Raw genomic sequence first — 16,218 nt, 5'->3', positions numbered from 1 at the left:
CATTGGGAAGCCACTGACAGTTGAAGCATTATTATATCATTCTGGTTACAAAGTAGAGAATACTTTGTAATAGGCAGGAAGGGTAGTGGAGACCAGCAATGAGGTTGTTGTAATAATTCATACTGGAGAAGATAGAAGCTTGGACTTAAGGTAGCAGTGGAGGAAGTAGACAGAAATAGATGGATTCAAGAGGTATGTAGGAAGTAGAATCAGGACTTGGCCATCAAATGTGGGAGATGAAGGAAAAGAAACAGTCAAGGATGGTGCCCAGATTTAGGTGGATAACCAGCTTATCTGGAGTTTAAGATGCCCATGAGATATCTTTTTTGTGTGTGTGTGAGGAAGATCAGCCCTGAGCTAACATCCATGCTAATCCTCCTCTTTTTGCTGAGGAAGACTGGCTCTGAGCTAACATCTATTGCCAATTCTCCTCCTTTTTTTCTTCCCCAAAGCCCCAGTAGATAGTTGTATGTCATAGTTGCACATCCTTCTAGTTGCTGTATGTGGGATGCGGCCTCAGCATGGCTGGAGAAGCGGTGCGTCGGTGTGCGCCTGGGATCCGAACTGGGGCCGCCAGTAGCGGAGCGTGCGCACTTAACCGCTAAGCCACCGGGCTGGCCCGCCCATGAGATATCTAAGAGATGTTACAACGAGGCAGTTGGATATATAGATCTAGACCTCCAAGGAGAGGTCTGGAGTAGAGATGTTGCCATTTTGATAGGTCAGAAACTGTTTAATATTGGTAGTTTCATGTTTTAACCTAATAGGTAGTAATTGAAGTAAGGAGAGTAAATGAGATCCCTTAGAGAGTTTAGAGAGAGAGGAGCTGAGGGTCAAAGATTGAGCCCTCTGGAAACTCTTTCACATGCTACAACATGGATGAATCTTGAAGACATTATGCTAAATGAAGTCAGCCAGTGACAAAAGACAAATGCTCTATGATTTCGTTGTATGAGATATCTAGAGTAATCAAACTTATAGAAACAGAATGTGGAATGGTGGTTGCCAGGGGTTAGGGCGAGGCGGGAATGAGGGGTTGTTTAATGGGTGTAGATTTTCAGTTTTGCAAGATGAAAAAGTTCTGGAGATTGGTTGCACTACAATGTGAATATACTTAACATGAAGAAAACACAAATTTCACTAACCCGGACCTCTCTTTGACATTGCTGAGTTGTATACTTAAAATGGTTTAGATGGTAAATTTTCTATTCTAAGTATTTTACCACAATCAAAAATAAAATAATAAGCCATTCCTCTGAGAACAGGGACAAGACAAGGGTGCCCACTCTCACCACTCTTATTCAACATAGTACTGGAGGTTTTGGCCAGAGCAATTAGGCAAGGAAAAGGAATAAAAGGAATCCAAATAGGCAACAAAGAAGTGAAATTCTCACTATTGGCAGATGGCATGATTTTATATGTAGAAAACCCTAAAGAATCCACTGGAAAACTATTAGAAATAATCAACAACTACAGCAAAGTTGCAGGGTACAGAATCAACTTACAAAAAAAAAATCAGTTGCATTTCTGTATGCTAATAACGAACTAACAGAAAGAGAACTCAAAAAGATAATTCCATTTACAATTGCAACAAAAAGAATAAAATATCAGGAATAAATCTAACCAAGGAGGTCAAAGACCTATACAGTGAAAATTATGACATTGTTGAAAGAAATCAATGATGACATAAAGAAATGGAAAGATATTACATGCACGTGGATTGGAAGAATAAACATAGTTAAAATGTCTATATTACCTAAAGCAATCTACAGATTCAGTGCAATCCCAATCAGAATCCCAGTGACATTTTTCATGGAAATAGGACAAAGAATACTAAAATTCATATGGGGCAACAGAAGACCCCGAATAGCTAAAGCAATCCTGAGAAAAAAGAACGAAGCTGGAGGCATCACAATCCCTGACTTCAAAACATACTACAAAGCAACAGTAATCAAAACAGCATGGTACTGGTACAAAAACAGACACACAGATCAATGGAACAGAATTGAAAGCCCAGAAATAAAGCCACACATATATGGCCAGCTAATCTTCAACAAAGGAGCTAAGAACATACAATGGACAAAGGAAAGTCTCTTCAATAAATGGTGCTGGGAAAACTGGACAGCCACATGCAAAAGAATGAAAGTAGACCATCTGCTTTCGCCATTCACAAAAATTACCTCAAAATGGATCAAAGACCTGAAGGTAAGACCTGAAACTGTAAAACTCCTAGAAGAAAATATAGGCAATAGACTATTTGACATTGGTCATAAAGGAATCTTCTTACATACCATGTCTACTTGGACAAGGGAAACTAAAGAAAAAATAAACAAGTGGGACTTCATCAGATTCAAGAGCTTCTACAAGGCAAATGAAACCAGGATCAAAATGATTAGATAACCCACCAGCTGGGAGAAAATATTTGCAAATCATCTATCTGACAAGGGGTTAATCTCCATAATATATAAAGAACTCACACAACTGAACAAGAAAAAAACAACTCGATCAAAAAATGGGCGGAGGAAATAAACAGACACTTCTCCAAAGAAGATATACAGATGGCCAACAGGCATATGAAAAGATGTTCAACATCACTAATCATCAGGGAAATACAAATCAAAACTATACTAAGATATCACCTTACACCCATTAGAATGGCTATAATCACCAAGACAAAAAACAACAAATGTTGGAGAGGTTGTGGAGAAATGGGAACCCTCATTCACTGCTGGTAGGAATGCAAACTGATGCAGCCTCTCTGGAAAATGGTATAGAGATTCCTCAAAAAACTAAAAATAGCAATATATTATGAGTCAGCTATCCCACTACTGGGAATCTATCCAACGAACCTGAAATCAACAATCCAAAGAAGCTTATGCACCCCTATGTTCACTGCAGCATTATTCACTATAGCCAAGAAGTGGAGGCAACCCAAGTGTCCCTCAACTGATGACTGGATCAAGAAGATGTGGTATATATATACAATGGAATACTACTCAGCCATAAAAAAAGATAAAATCGTCCCATTTGCAACAACATGGATGGACCTGGAGGGTATTATGTTAAGTGAAAAGCCAGAAAGAGAAAGACAAACACCACATGATTTCACTCATATGTGGAATATAAACCAACACACGGACAGATAGAACTGTATGGTGGTTACCAGGGGCAGGAGGGTTGGGGGGTGGGCACAAGAGGTGAAGGGAGGAATTTATATGGTGACTGACAAACAGTAATGTATAACCAAAACTTCTCAATGCTATAAACTATTAAGACATCAATAAAAAGAATTTTTTTAAATAATAAAGTACACTCTGTACGATAGTTGGGAAAAAAAAAAGAAGAAGAAAGTAAAAAAACAACCAAACAAAACACATTGAGCCCTCTGGAATGCCAGTATTAAATGGTAGAGGTCAAACAAGAAACAGCAAAAGAGACTTAGAAGGAGCCACCAGAGGAGAAGAATCAAGAGTGCAGCATGCTGGGGGCTGGCCCCGTGGCTTAGTGGTTAAGTGCACGCGCTCCGCTACTGGCGGCCCAGGTTCAGATCCTGGGTGCACACTGACGCACCGCTTCTCCGGCCATGCTGAGGCCGTGTCCCACATACAGCAACTAGAAGAATGTGCAACTGTGACATACAACTATCTACTGGGGCTTTGGGGAAAAAAAAGGAGGAGGATTGACAATAGATGTTAGCTCAGAGCCAGTCTCCCTCCGCAAAAAGAGGAGGATTAGCATGGATGTTAGCTCAGGGCTGATCTTCCTCACAAAAAAAAAAAAATAGAGTGCAGCATGCTGGGGCCAGCCCAGTGGCCTAGTGGTTAAGTTCGGTGTGCTCTGTTTCTGTGGCCCAGGTTCAGTTCCTGTTCAGGGACCTACACCACTTGTCTGTCAGTGTCCATGCTGAGGTGGCAACCCGCATACAAAAAATAGAGAAAGATTGTTAGCTCAAGGCAAATCTTCCTCAGCCAAAAAAAAAAAAAAAAAGAATGCAACACGCTGAAAGCCAAGGGTGAGGAGACTTAGAAGAAGGAAGGAGTCACCAGTTCTCTCAGGTGCTGTTGAGAGGTCAAATATAATTTTATTTATTTATTTATTTTCCCCCAAAGCCCCACTAGATAGTTGTATGTCATAGCTGCACATCCTTCTAGTTGCTGTATGCGGGACGCGGCCTCAGCCTGGCCAGAGAAGCGGCGCGCTGGTGCACGCCCGGGATCCGAACCCCGGGCCGCCAGCAGCAGAACGCACACACTTAACCGCTAAGCCACAGGGCCGGCCCAGAGAGGTCAAATATGATGAGGCCTCATAAGCATCCATTTTGTCCATTAAATTTATTTTATTTATTTATTTTTATTGAGATAACATTACATAAATTTCAGATATACATCATTGTATTTCGATTTCTGTGTAGATTACATCATGTTCACCACCCAAAGACTAATTACATATCCATCACCATACGCATGTGGGAATCATCCCTCTCGCCCTCCTCCCTCCCCTTTCCCCTCTGGTAACCACCAATCCAATCTCTGTCTCTATGTGTTTGTTTATTGTTGTTGTTATCTTATGTTTATGAGTGAGATCATTCAGTATATTTGTCCATTAAATTTATTTTTTTTTTTAATTTTTTTTTTTTTTTTTTAAAGATTTTATTTATTTTATTTTTTCCCCCCAAAGCCCCAGTAGATAGTTGTATGTCATAGCTGCACATCCTTCTAGTTGCTGTATGTGGGACTCGGCCTCAGGATGGATGGAGAAGTGGTGCCTCGATGCACACCCGGGATCCGAACCCGGGCCACCAGCATCGCAGCGCGCGCACTTAACCACCAAGCCACAGGGCCGGCCCTTTTTTTTAAATTTTATTTATTTATTTTTTTCCCTCCAAAGCCCCAGCGGATAGTTATATGTCATAGCTGCACATCCTTCTAGTTGCTGTATGTGGGACGCGGCCTCAGCATGGCCGGAGAACCGGTGAACCCGGGCCACCAGCAGCGGAGCGCGCGCACTTAACCTCTAAGCCACGGGGCCGGCCCTTGTCCATTAAATTTAGATACGGGAAGCCACATTGGCCTCAGAAACAGCGTGTGGCATGAGTGCGTGCGTGCATGTGTGTGTGTGTGTGTGTGTGTGTGTGTAGTGAGGTTGCAAAGTAATTGAGAGGCAAGAAAGTGGAGGAGCAAGTGTAGACAGGTCTTTTAAAAGGCTTGGCAGTAAAAGGGAGGAGATACAGGTGCTTTTCCAAATAAGCCAGATGTCGAAAAATCAGCTCTAGTGACTTACGCTTCATAAAATCACATGGGTAAACCTGAATATCAAGCATGTAAAATGAAAAGCAGATGAAAATTCATGAGTGGGGATGCTGGACAGATCCGTTTTTTGAAGCACCAGTGAATTCTGCAGTCGCCCCAAATGAAGATTTGAATGTAGTTTACTGATAAGTAAATAGTGTGCTGAGATCTTGTACCTCATAGGGGACGTAGGAGAGTCCAGAGACCTGTGGTGCAGAGGGAGGAATGGGGGCTTCACAGACCAGAGGGCAGATTCCAGCTCTGACCCCAGATCAACCACTTAACCTCTCTGGGCCTGTTTCCTGCTCTGAAAAATGGAGATCATTACCTATCTTGCAGGGTTGTAAGAATGCAAGGACAGAAATATCCAAAATCCTGGCATGGTGCCTGATGCTTAATAGATAATAAGAGTAGGCTGTTGTAATCTGGGCATCAGTAACTCTTAACCATTGGTGGTTGTCACCCCCTCATCAGCCCCAGGTCCCACTCCTGACCTTGGTGGGAGGGTGGTTTTGCTAGTCTAGTCCATTATGCATCTTTTTCCTGTTAGTGTTGAACCATGAATTCTGTCCTTAAATGTCTAAAAAGTACCTGAATTCTGATTGCAATAATTTTCCCCTTAAATGCTTTAAAGGGCTGTGTCTTCCAGGAAGTACCTGAAGGTACAAGGGAAACAAAGGTAGCTGGGAACATTGGCTAGTTTATTGGAGTAGAGGAGATTGTTTGTGTTCTCAGTAGCTGCGGCTGCCGTGGAAGGCTGGTTAAAAGATTCTTTCCACCTCTTTGCCAGCATGACTCATGGAGCCCATATGAGTGAAATAATAACAGTGATAAAAGCTCACATTTGTTGAACACTTAACTATGTGCCAGATGCTTTTATTTGAAGCATTACATTAACCTTATGAGGTTGATACTAATATTAACCTCATTTTATAGGTAAGAAACCTGAGTCTCAGAGAAGCCCCACTTTTACAAATGAGGAAACCAAATCTCAGAGAGGTTAAGTAATTGGCCTGTGGTCCTACAGGTAAGAAACAATAGAGCTGGGATTTGAGCATAGGTGATTTCACTCCAGAGCTGTGAGACTTTAGGATGGCAGATGATTTGAAAGATGTCAGAGCCAGAAGGGCCCTTGAAGTCCTGTGTACAGCTGCCTTTCTTGTACAGCCAGCACCTGGCATGCTAGAATAAGTATGGGCTTTGTAGTTAGCCACATCTGAGTTTGCCACTTACTAACTCTGGGTTCTTATACATGTGACTGTGCCTCATTTTCCTCATCTATAGAATAATGGTAATGATTCTCACAGGATCATTATGAGAGCCAAACAAAATTATATGAAGTGCATGGCCTATATCAGGCACTTGGTAAATAATAGCTGCTTTTTATTATAAGTATTATGGTTATAAGTTGTGGTATAATTTGTTTATAGTTGAGAAAAGCTGAGAATCAGAAAGGGGAAGGGATTTAGCCAAGGTCACATGAAGGCAGAGCCAGGAATCCAGCCCCATATCTTGGCTCCTGACCCATGCTCTTTCTGCTAGACCATGTGGAGAAAGGCCATTTTGCCATTAGAGCAGCCCTGGTGGTGAGACAGGGTGTCTGTGAGCCCCATGGTAGAAAGACAGATTGATTTTCATAACAGGTGTTCTCATTTGTTATTGCAAGCTGGAGGAAAGTGGCACCTTCCTGGAGATCTCTCAGTGAAAGGCATCCTTAATGAGGCCACTTAGCACAGTCAAGATGGAAAAGAGTAACACCAAATGTTACCTCTTTGTTCTGTCAATGTTTTATTTACTCAGCAGATAACTACTATGGACCAGGCTCAATGCTGGGACTGGGGGCACAGAGGGGAATAGGGAGGTTCCCCATCCCAAGGAGCACATAGTCACACAGCATGTGTCCCCTGAGCATTGAGGCCTCTGGGATTCTCATCAGGGCCAACCATCTGACCTCGTCCCAGCGATCCGTCCTCAGAAGGGCATTTAGACACACTGTCAAAGGTCCCTTCTTATTGGATAACTAAGCATCTTGACTTTTATGTGTGTTTCAGCCGGGAAGGGCTACCCCTGCAAGACGTGTAAGATAGTGCTGAACTCCATAGAACAGTACCAAGCTCATGTCAGCGGCTTCAAACACAAGAACCAGTGAGTAATCATCCTTTGAAATTCAAAAGTCTGCTGCAGGAGCTCAGGGCTCCTGAATCAGAACAAAACCATGTGCTCCTTGGATAAAATGGAACTCTGGAAGCCTTTTCTCAGTCAACAGAGGAGAAATCAGTTAACAGAAAGAAATGTCTCCTCTATAAGTTTTTCTCCCGTCTGCTTCTCCCCATTCTTTGGACCGCTGAGCTGAGGGTTTTGGTAGAGAAGCATAGACAATTTCCTTGGTGATCTCCTAAAACTACTTGGATTACTTGGATTTCCTGACTTTTAGCAGTCTGATTAGGGAAGCGTTTTTTTCCACTGACTTGAAGACCCAGTTCTTCCCTGCCATCAGTTTTGTGGCAAGAGCTCCCTCTACAGGCCAATACCAAATATGACCATGTTCTTTCGTTCATTCTTCAAATACTTATTGAACACCCTCTGAGTGGTCTCCAGGACAGACCCAGCCTGTCCCTGCTCTCATGACTTTACCTTCTTATAGGAGGAGACAAACAATAAGCAAGTAAACAACCAATAATTACAAATTATGATAAGTGCCTTGAGGGGAATTGGTAAACAGAGAGTCTTCTGTTCATGATAATGTTGAAAATGACTAGCATTCTTTGAGCCCTTGTTCTGTTGCTGGCCATATGACAAGCAAATTCTCTCAGGTAGTCCTCACAGCAACCCTGGGAAGAAGGGATTATTATTTTAATTTTACAGATACAGGCAACCACCATTCAGAGTGACCCTATGAGGCAGATCCATAATTCAGACAGGCTCACAGCATGCTCCTCCAGGACACCATGCTGACAAGGAGGTTGTGGCGCTGTGTGATACGAAGAGGCTGAGCCCCGCCGGGGGAGGGCTCACATGGTTCTTTCCTCTCAGAAGGGAACTGTGAAGTGTGGACAGTGTGTCACAACATAACCTTCTGAGGTAGAAATTATCGCATTTTACAGATGAGGAAACTGAGTTTCAGGCAGACAAGTCGGCTGAAGTGATTGCTTTGACTTTAGGGTTGGTTCTGCATTGCTCACAGAACCAAATGAATTAAAGGTGGTGGAAACACGGAGTGTTGGAGTCTAAAATGTCCTTGGTCCTCTCTGCTCTGCCTGAAGTCTCTTCTCCCACACTGCAGCAGATCTTCCTCTTTATTTGTAGCTATGTCTTTAATCAGGAGGACTCGTGAGGCTTCTCTTAGATATGGACGTGAGACAGGCCCCCGCAGCCCAGCCTGGAGCTCACTCTCGGGTCAGCATGCCTCCCTTGCAGCTTGCCTGGTGGCAGTTTCAGCAGACAGCCTGGAGCCAGCCAGAGCCCTGCCCTGGGGCTACCCAGACTTGAAGATGCTAGTGTTGTCTACTGTTTTCTTCCCATACTTCCCAACTGTGTGACCTTGGGTGAGTCAGTAAACCTCTCTGAGGCTCCAATTTCTTTTCTGTAAGGTTATAGCTACAATTTGTTGAACACCTAATTCAATCTCATTTAATTTGCAGCAGCAGCTCTGACTTAAGACCCCCCTTTTACAACCCAAGGAAACCTAATGTCAGGTAGATTAATGACTTACCCAAGATCACATAGTTACTTGGAGTTAGACCCAGGATTCAAACCTCTTTGACTCCAAATTTTGCTCTGCCACTTCCAAATGGAGTTCGTTATCCTCACCTTATAGAATGACGTGAGAGTTAGAGATAATATATGTGAAGTGCTAGTACCAATAAAAGGAGCTATGAGAGATAAGCTTTCATTCATTCCACAAATATTTATTAAGCACCTATTATGTGCCAGGCCCTTTTTTGGGCACTGGGGCTACAGTAGAAACCAAGACTAATGCTGTTCCCTGATCCTTTGAATCCCCCTCTGGTGATATAATCAGATCCTAAACAAATCTATAAACAAATAAAACAATATCAGATGGTGCTAGGTGCCCAGAGAGTGGGATAGAGAGTGACAGGAGAGCCACTTTAGACTTGATGTGAGGGGGAGAATGGTCATTCTGTATAATCCAGGTCATGTAGGGCCCTGTAGGCAGAATAAATGGTTTGGTATAGCAGAAAGACATGAGCTGCAGCCCTGAATCTACCACACTTAAAAAAAGTTTACTATGGGTGGGTACTTACACTTTCTGAACTTAAGTTTCCTCGTATGTAAAATGGGGGTGCTGTTCCCCCCCTTGCACAATTGCCATGAGGATGAAATAGGATGCTGGAAGCAAAGCACTCAACATTGTGCCTAACTGGCAGTGGCCCTAAATAAAGGAGAGCTGCCCTGCTTATAACTTCAAGGCCCTGGAAGAGCTGTACTAGCATTAGCATAAGCTTCCTGGAGCACCATCACAACCACCACAAACTAACTTTGTGCCTTTGTTCTTTCTCAAATTACAGGTCACCAAAAACAATGGCATCACCCCTGAGCCAGATTCCAGTGCAAAGGCAACCCATTCAGAAAGACTCAGCCACATTGGAAGACTAGAGGTGTTTCTGTCCAGCACTCCAGGTTGAGCCAGCCATGAGCCACTTTCCTGTGACCGTGGTCAGCCCTTGGCTCCCTCTTCCTCCTTTCTTACATCTGGAGAATACAGAGGCCTGGGGCAGGAATGGGCCACAGACAGCCTCTGATTGGTCCAGGCAAATCCACCCCTGCTCCTCCCCTTTAGAATGGGCCCTGCAGGTCAGGACAAGGGAAGCACAGATCTTGAGAGGACTTGGGATCTCAAGTGGTAGTTTGGAGGATGGCCTTTCCCCTTCCCTAGCCCCTGTGGGCCATATGTCATGAGGCCCCAGGCCTGTCTTTTCCTCTGCAGGTCAGTTTTGGACCAGTCCCTGCAGCTAAAGAACCGAGCTCTCCCTAGGCTCTAGGCATCTCCAGTGAAACCTGGAACTTTCATGCCAGACCTTAGCCTAGGCAAGAAAGGGCAGATGGAAGTGGCCACTGCAGGGAAGCTAATGTGACACCTCCCAGAAAGTGTGGGCTTTTCTGACCCTGGAACCAGATGCTGGCCAGTTGTATAGATTTCTGTTCACTGTGAAGTCTCCTTCTGGAGCAATGACACAGTCCTGGCAGAGCATTGCTGTCCCTCCTGCCCCTTTTCCACTGTTTCTGAATGGTGCTAAGGATCTGCAGCAGCTGAGGCCAAGCAAGAGCTGGAGGAGGCCTCAGTACCTAGTGGGATCCTGCTCCAATGGGTGTCTCTCCCCACCTCCATCAGAGGTGTTCTGACCCAGGGTCATGTGGGAAAGTCCCCACGTACAGGTTTCCTTGATGATTCTGTGCCCTTAAAGGCAAACTGCCTTGTGCCAGCCAGCTCAGAGATTCATTGCTGCCCTTCGGCCCTACTAGCCGTCTCCTTCCCCTTGTGCAGCAGACTACCTGCCCAGGTTGCTGTGGTGCTAGCCCTCCCCATCATCCACCAGGAGATTCCTGGGTACCAGGGAGCGGAATGAGGCCCCCAGGGAAAGAAAGGAGAGCTGGTACAGTGAGGAAACAGATATTCCCCAGGCCCCAAACCTAGCTTTCTCCAACTCTGCTGTGTTTTATGGCCTGGGAGTTCACTGGGAGTGGATTTTTCCTTGTAACTTTCAAACAGGAATTCCGGGGAGTGGCACCATCAGAGGTACCTCTTCACTGGGTCAGAGAAGCCACTAGCTGCTCTCATGGCCTTCTCCCCCCTCCCTATCCTTTCGCCTGTGAAATGCCTTTACGTATCGTGTGTGGTTGTGTGGGTGTGTGCTTTTGCTCTCTCTCAGTCACTGAAGCATTTAAATAAAGAATTTCTCTCATGAGCCAAACTGCAACTTAACAGACCTGGGATTTGGGGCCATATTGCTATTGGATCTAGTATGTGTGTCTTGACCCCTCACCCTACTCAGACTCCCAGGGCCCTAAATACTGATCTTAGGACTTAGGACAGAGACAGACATCCAAACTGCTTGGCAACCCTGTGGAAGTCTTCCCAGGTGCCCTAAAGTCAATACTACTTCATCTGCTTATCCACCTCCCCCTGTCACAGAGGGCCTCATGGAGGCCTTTAGAAGGTTTAAGTTGGGAATCAACTTTGTTTGAGTGGATCATTCTGGCTGCTATGTGGAGAAGGAATGTAGGAGATCAGGAAAAGAAACAGAGAGGGAAGCCAAAATGGAGACTGTATCCAACATGGCTCTCCCCAGGTCAACTCCTTCAGGGCAGAGACCTAGCCTCATTCGTTTCTACTTTCCTAATGTCCAAAGTGGTATGTCATGAAGTGTGTGTTGAATGACTGAATATGGGTGCATAGGAAGAGATGGCTTTTTCCTGCTCAGCTCTTACACAGCGATAGGTTTGTTCCATGAGACTTATAAGCCTAGTGATTCTTAGAAAAACCTCTTCTATGACCCAGAAATGAGCTAGGAAAGGGTGAGTGATGGCCTCAGGAGCCCTTTGTTTCAGACAGCCAGGTCTGAGGAAGGTGCCTAGGCAACCTCAGCTCCCATTCTTCCCTCAGCAAGCTGTTCTGGGGTACCTCCTCTTGGCCAGCTGGAAAGGCCCTACAATGGCCACCAGGCTGGGTTCTCAGCTGTTAGCTTCCAAAACCCAGACTGCCTCCAAAATTTCTCCCGACTCCTTCTACCGCACCCAGGATGTTAGAATTAGCCCCATCTGTGAGGCAAGGAAGTGAAGGGCAGAGGGGTGGGTGGGCTGCCAAACCATGAGCCCTTGGCTTGCGAGACTTCTTAGTCTGAATTCAGGAGTCCCTGATAGCTGTGTGTCCAGCCCTATTGGTGTGGGGACACAGGGATGAACACTTTCTTGCCCTTAGGCAGTTCACACACTGTTAAAGATCATTATGGTGATGGTCACAGTACAGGGTGCTGTGGGAACACTCAGGATGCAGGCCCTAATTCGGCCAAGGGTATGAGAAAGCTGGAGAAGTTGCGAAATGAGCATTTGATCTGCGTAACAACCTTCTGAGCTAGGTGATGATATTCCATTTTATAGAGAAGGAACAAGGCTCAGAGAGGTGCAGTGATTTGCCCAAGCTCTTGACACTAAGAAGTGGCAAAATGGAGAGTGGAATCCAGTTCTCTAGATTCCTAGTCTAGAACCCTTTCCAAATAAGGACTAGCGTCCTTCCCTCATCCATCTGGGTGACCCTGGGCCTGCCTCACCCATCTCCTGGCAGCGCCGTGGACCCACAGAGCAAGCAGCCACTCAGGGCAGGGGCAGCAGCAGCAGCCGTCACAAAACAGATCGGACAAAGCTCAATGGTTATTTTATATCCCAAGCCCCCCGTACCTCTCATAATTTTACCCAAGATTCCCAGTGTATTAGACTCTAGTTATAACTAAGAAACTTAAATCAAAGTGGTTAGCTAAAAAGAAATTTATCGAGCCAGCCCTGATGGCCTAGCTGTTAAAATTCGGCGCACTCTGCCTTGGTGACCTGGGTTCGGTTCCCGGGTGTGGAACCACACCACTCGTCTGTCGGTAGCCATGCTGTGGTGGCGGCTCACATAGAAGAACTAGAAGGACCTACAACTAGAATATACAACTAGGTACTAGGGCTTTGGGGAAGGGAAAAAAAAAAAGATTGGCAATAGATGTTAGCTCAGAGCAAATCTTTCCCAGCAAAAAAAAAAAAAGAAATTTATTGATTCACCTAATGAAAAATCCCAGTACAGGGATGGCTAGATCCAGGTTCTGACACAGTGTCATCAGGAAGAATTTAATCTTGCTCTACTTTCCTCTGTGTGGCCTCTCTCCAGACTGCAGACTCGCTCCAGAAGGAAACAAGATGGCCACTGGCAGCACCAGGCTTATATCCTGATATATTGGCAACTGCAGTGGAAAGAACATCTTTTTCTACTAGTTTCAACAAAAAATTCTGGGACTGACTCATCCAGCTTGGTCCTGTTCCCTTCTCTAAGCCAATCACTGTGGCTAGGAAATGGTACTCTGATTTGGGGCCTGGGAAGGAATGAGCTCCACCTAAAACACAGAGAGAGAGAGAGAGAGATGTCCCTGAAAGAAGGAAGTGTGGGCTCCTTCCAGACTAAGGGAGAAGAATGGATGTGGGTAGGCAAAAATAACTGTTGTCAACCATACCCAGAAATTCTTTATTTAACCATTTCTTTATTTTTCCCTAACTTTTTGAGATACAACATACATTTAGTAATATGTGCAAATTTTGAGAGTTCAGTTTGATGAATCCTCACATGTCTACACATCTGGACAGTCAGTCTCCAGATCAAGATACAGAACATTGTCAGCTCCCCAGAAGGTTCCCTTGTTCCACTTCCTAGTCAGTATCCCTGAGAAGTAAACACTATTTTGACTTCTATCACCATAGATTAGTTTTGCTTGCTCTTGAATTTTATAAAAATGGACTCAAACATACATTCTCTTGTGCTCAATATTATGTCTGTGAGATTCATCCATGTTATTGTGTGTATCAGAAGTTCAATTTTTTCCTGCTCTGTAGTAGTACATTATATTCTACTATTGATGGACAATTGGGTTGTTTCTAGTTTTGAACTATTATAAATAAATCTGTTGTGAAAAATTTTTTATGTGTCATTTGGCATGCATGTCCACACATATACCCAGGAGTGGAATTGCCACATCATAGGGTAGGTGTATGCTTAGCTTGTCTAGATACTACCATAATGGTTTTCCAAAGTGGTTCTACCAACTACATTCTCACCTGCAATGTAAGAGAGTTCCAGTTGCTCCACATCCTTGTCAGCACTTGGTATTGTCAGTCTTTCTAATTTTGGCCATTCTGATGGCACTCAGGAATTTGAACCCAAGGGTCCTGACTTCATATCAGGGCCCCTCTTTCTGTGAGCACCCCTGAGATCAGGTTTGAATTTCTCTAGCCTGGAATGGTCTCAGATGTCAGTGCCCAGGACCCGTAATACACAATCCAGCAGGTAAACACCAGGGGGAGCGCCTGCCTGTGGCTCTGGTGGCCAAGGAAGGTCTCATGGAGGGAGAGGCGTCAGCCCTGGAGAGGCAGTCTGGTGTAGAACTCAGGCTCTGAATTGGGCAGCCAGGGCAGATCCCAGCTCTGCCATTGCTAGGCTGTGTGATCTTAGTTAGTTGACCTGTGCCTCAGGGTGAAGCATTAGTACCTACCTTACAGGGTTATTTTGGGAATTAAAAGAATAGATAACATATGACACAATTACAGTGCCTGATACATGAGAGATGCTATGTAAATGGTGACTGCTGTTGTTTCTGTTATCAGCCTGAAATAAGCTCTGGGGCTCCCTGGGGAGGTGAGTCCACAGCAGAGGATTCTGGCACAGCCCCCTGTATTAACACTCAGTGAGTTATAAAATGCTAGAAACAAATCAATCTGATGGAGGGGGAAGAGGGGAGGCAACATGTTGGCCAAGGTGGTTCTTCCCTGGGCTCCAGCAAGAAGTCACCTTCCACTGCTAGGGAACCTCTGCTAGGGAACCTTATTGTCTGCAGCCAATGACACCTGAGGAGAAGACGAAATGGAATCATGCAGTAAAGCTCTTAGCCCAGGGCTGGATGCAAAGCAAGTGTTGGGATGTAACAGCCCCTCAGTGCAGACACAGAGCTGTGTATGTATCCATATAGCAGCTGTGAGGCATGTCATGGGGGACACTGGCCTGGAATTCAGGGTCCCTGGGCGTTGGTCTGAGCCCTGTCACCAGCTTCATGTGACCTGAGGCCTTGATATTTTCTGTGAAGTAGAAGTTGGAAAAAATCACTGTTCCCCAGAGTCCTGAAGAGGTGGTGATGGGCAGTTAGGAGTTCTTCCCAAAGAAGGTAGAGAAGAAAGCTCTTCCCTCTCGGCAGCCCCTGCCAGATGAAGTGCGCACCCCTAACCAGACCTTCTGATTGGCAGTCACTAGTGTCAAATACAGTAGGAAAACTCCCTCTGACCATGTGGCTATCTAACAGCCACACCTACTCTACCCTGTGCCAAGCCCACATTGCAGAGAAAGCAGTCTCGTCCCTGCTCTGGCACTCCCAGGCTCGCTGTCCTCCACCAATGCTGCTGCATCTGTCCAGGAGCTTCAAAATGCGCAAGAAACCTTATGGTTCTGTAAGTGGGTCAACTCTAGTGCAATAACCCCTCTAGCCACTAGGTGGAGGACGCTCCTTTTTTGCTAGGCAAAATAAACCAGCACTGGGACCTTACTGTTTGATTTGATGCCCGAAAGAATAGGATGACTTCCTGAGCCCTATATTTGATAGTTCATTTAGCCCTCAAGACAACTTGAAAAGGCTCAGTTCACAGGAGAGACTCAGAGGCAAAGTCGCGCAGAGCTTACGCAACCAAGAAGTAGCCAGGAGAGATTCGACTCACATGCTCCCAAGTCTTTCTTAGCACACCTGCTATCTCTACTTCCAAAGGTGGGCTCCCCCTTCAGGAGAACACTTCTGTTTGAGGGCTGATTTAGTCGCCTGTCTGGGAGCACACCTGATGTCTGGCCTGTTCATCAGCCTTTCTTTTACTCTTTTCCCTTGGGTAACATCTCTGCTCCATTTTTAGACCCTGTGGTTCTGAGAGACTGACCCCTCCCCCTGGCTCTAGGGGTGAACCTGTGACCCAGGCCTGGGCAATCAGAATCATAAGTCTGGAGCTGTTAGTAGCTAACTTTGCTAAAACATAGGGACAATCTACCTGAGAATTAAGGCAACACAGAGGAAAACCGAGCTGAGAGATGAGAAAAGACTGATTTCTGATGAGTACCTGGATCCAACCATGCTGAAGCTAATACTCTCAGGACTTTTTAGTTTTGAGTTAACAAATTCCCTTTTTCCTTAAG

The 16,218-nt window shown here is 45.0% G+C and overlaps 1 protein-coding gene across 17 annotated transcripts in view; it reads left to right on the top strand.

The window, feature by feature from the left end:
- Positions 1-13,973, top strand: part of ZNF346 (zinc finger protein 346) — a 36,711-nt gene extending 22,738 nt beyond the window's left edge. For 6 of the 17 annotated variants that reach the window (XM_087429358.1, XM_087429353.1, XM_087429351.1 and 3 more), the window contains 3 exons: positions 7,340-7,433; positions 8,611-8,833; positions 9,818-9,939. In XM_087429358.1, coding sequence (XP_087285484.1) covers positions 7,340-7,433; positions 8,611-8,827 — 311 coding nt within the window. In that variant the 3' untranslated portion in view covers positions 8,828-8,833; positions 9,818-9,939. Of the gene's footprint in view, positions 1-6,224; positions 6,316-7,339; positions 7,436-8,594; positions 8,834-9,817 lie in introns of those variants that run through there. The other 11 variants (XM_087429360.1, XM_014786078.2, XM_087429361.1 and 8 more) reach the window with 6 other exon arrangements.
- Positions 13,974-16,218: the final 2,245 nt, after the last annotated feature.

The sequence above is a fragment of the Ceratotherium simum genome, chromosome 4 (genome assembly GCF_057802395.1).
Source record: "Ceratotherium simum simum isolate JZ-2026a chromosome 4, ASM5780239v1, whole genome shotgun sequence".
NCBI classification, from domain to species: domain Eukaryota; kingdom Metazoa; phylum Chordata; class Mammalia; order Perissodactyla; family Rhinocerotidae; genus Ceratotherium; species Ceratotherium simum.
This window is presented reverse-complemented; position numbering and strand designations above follow the sequence as displayed.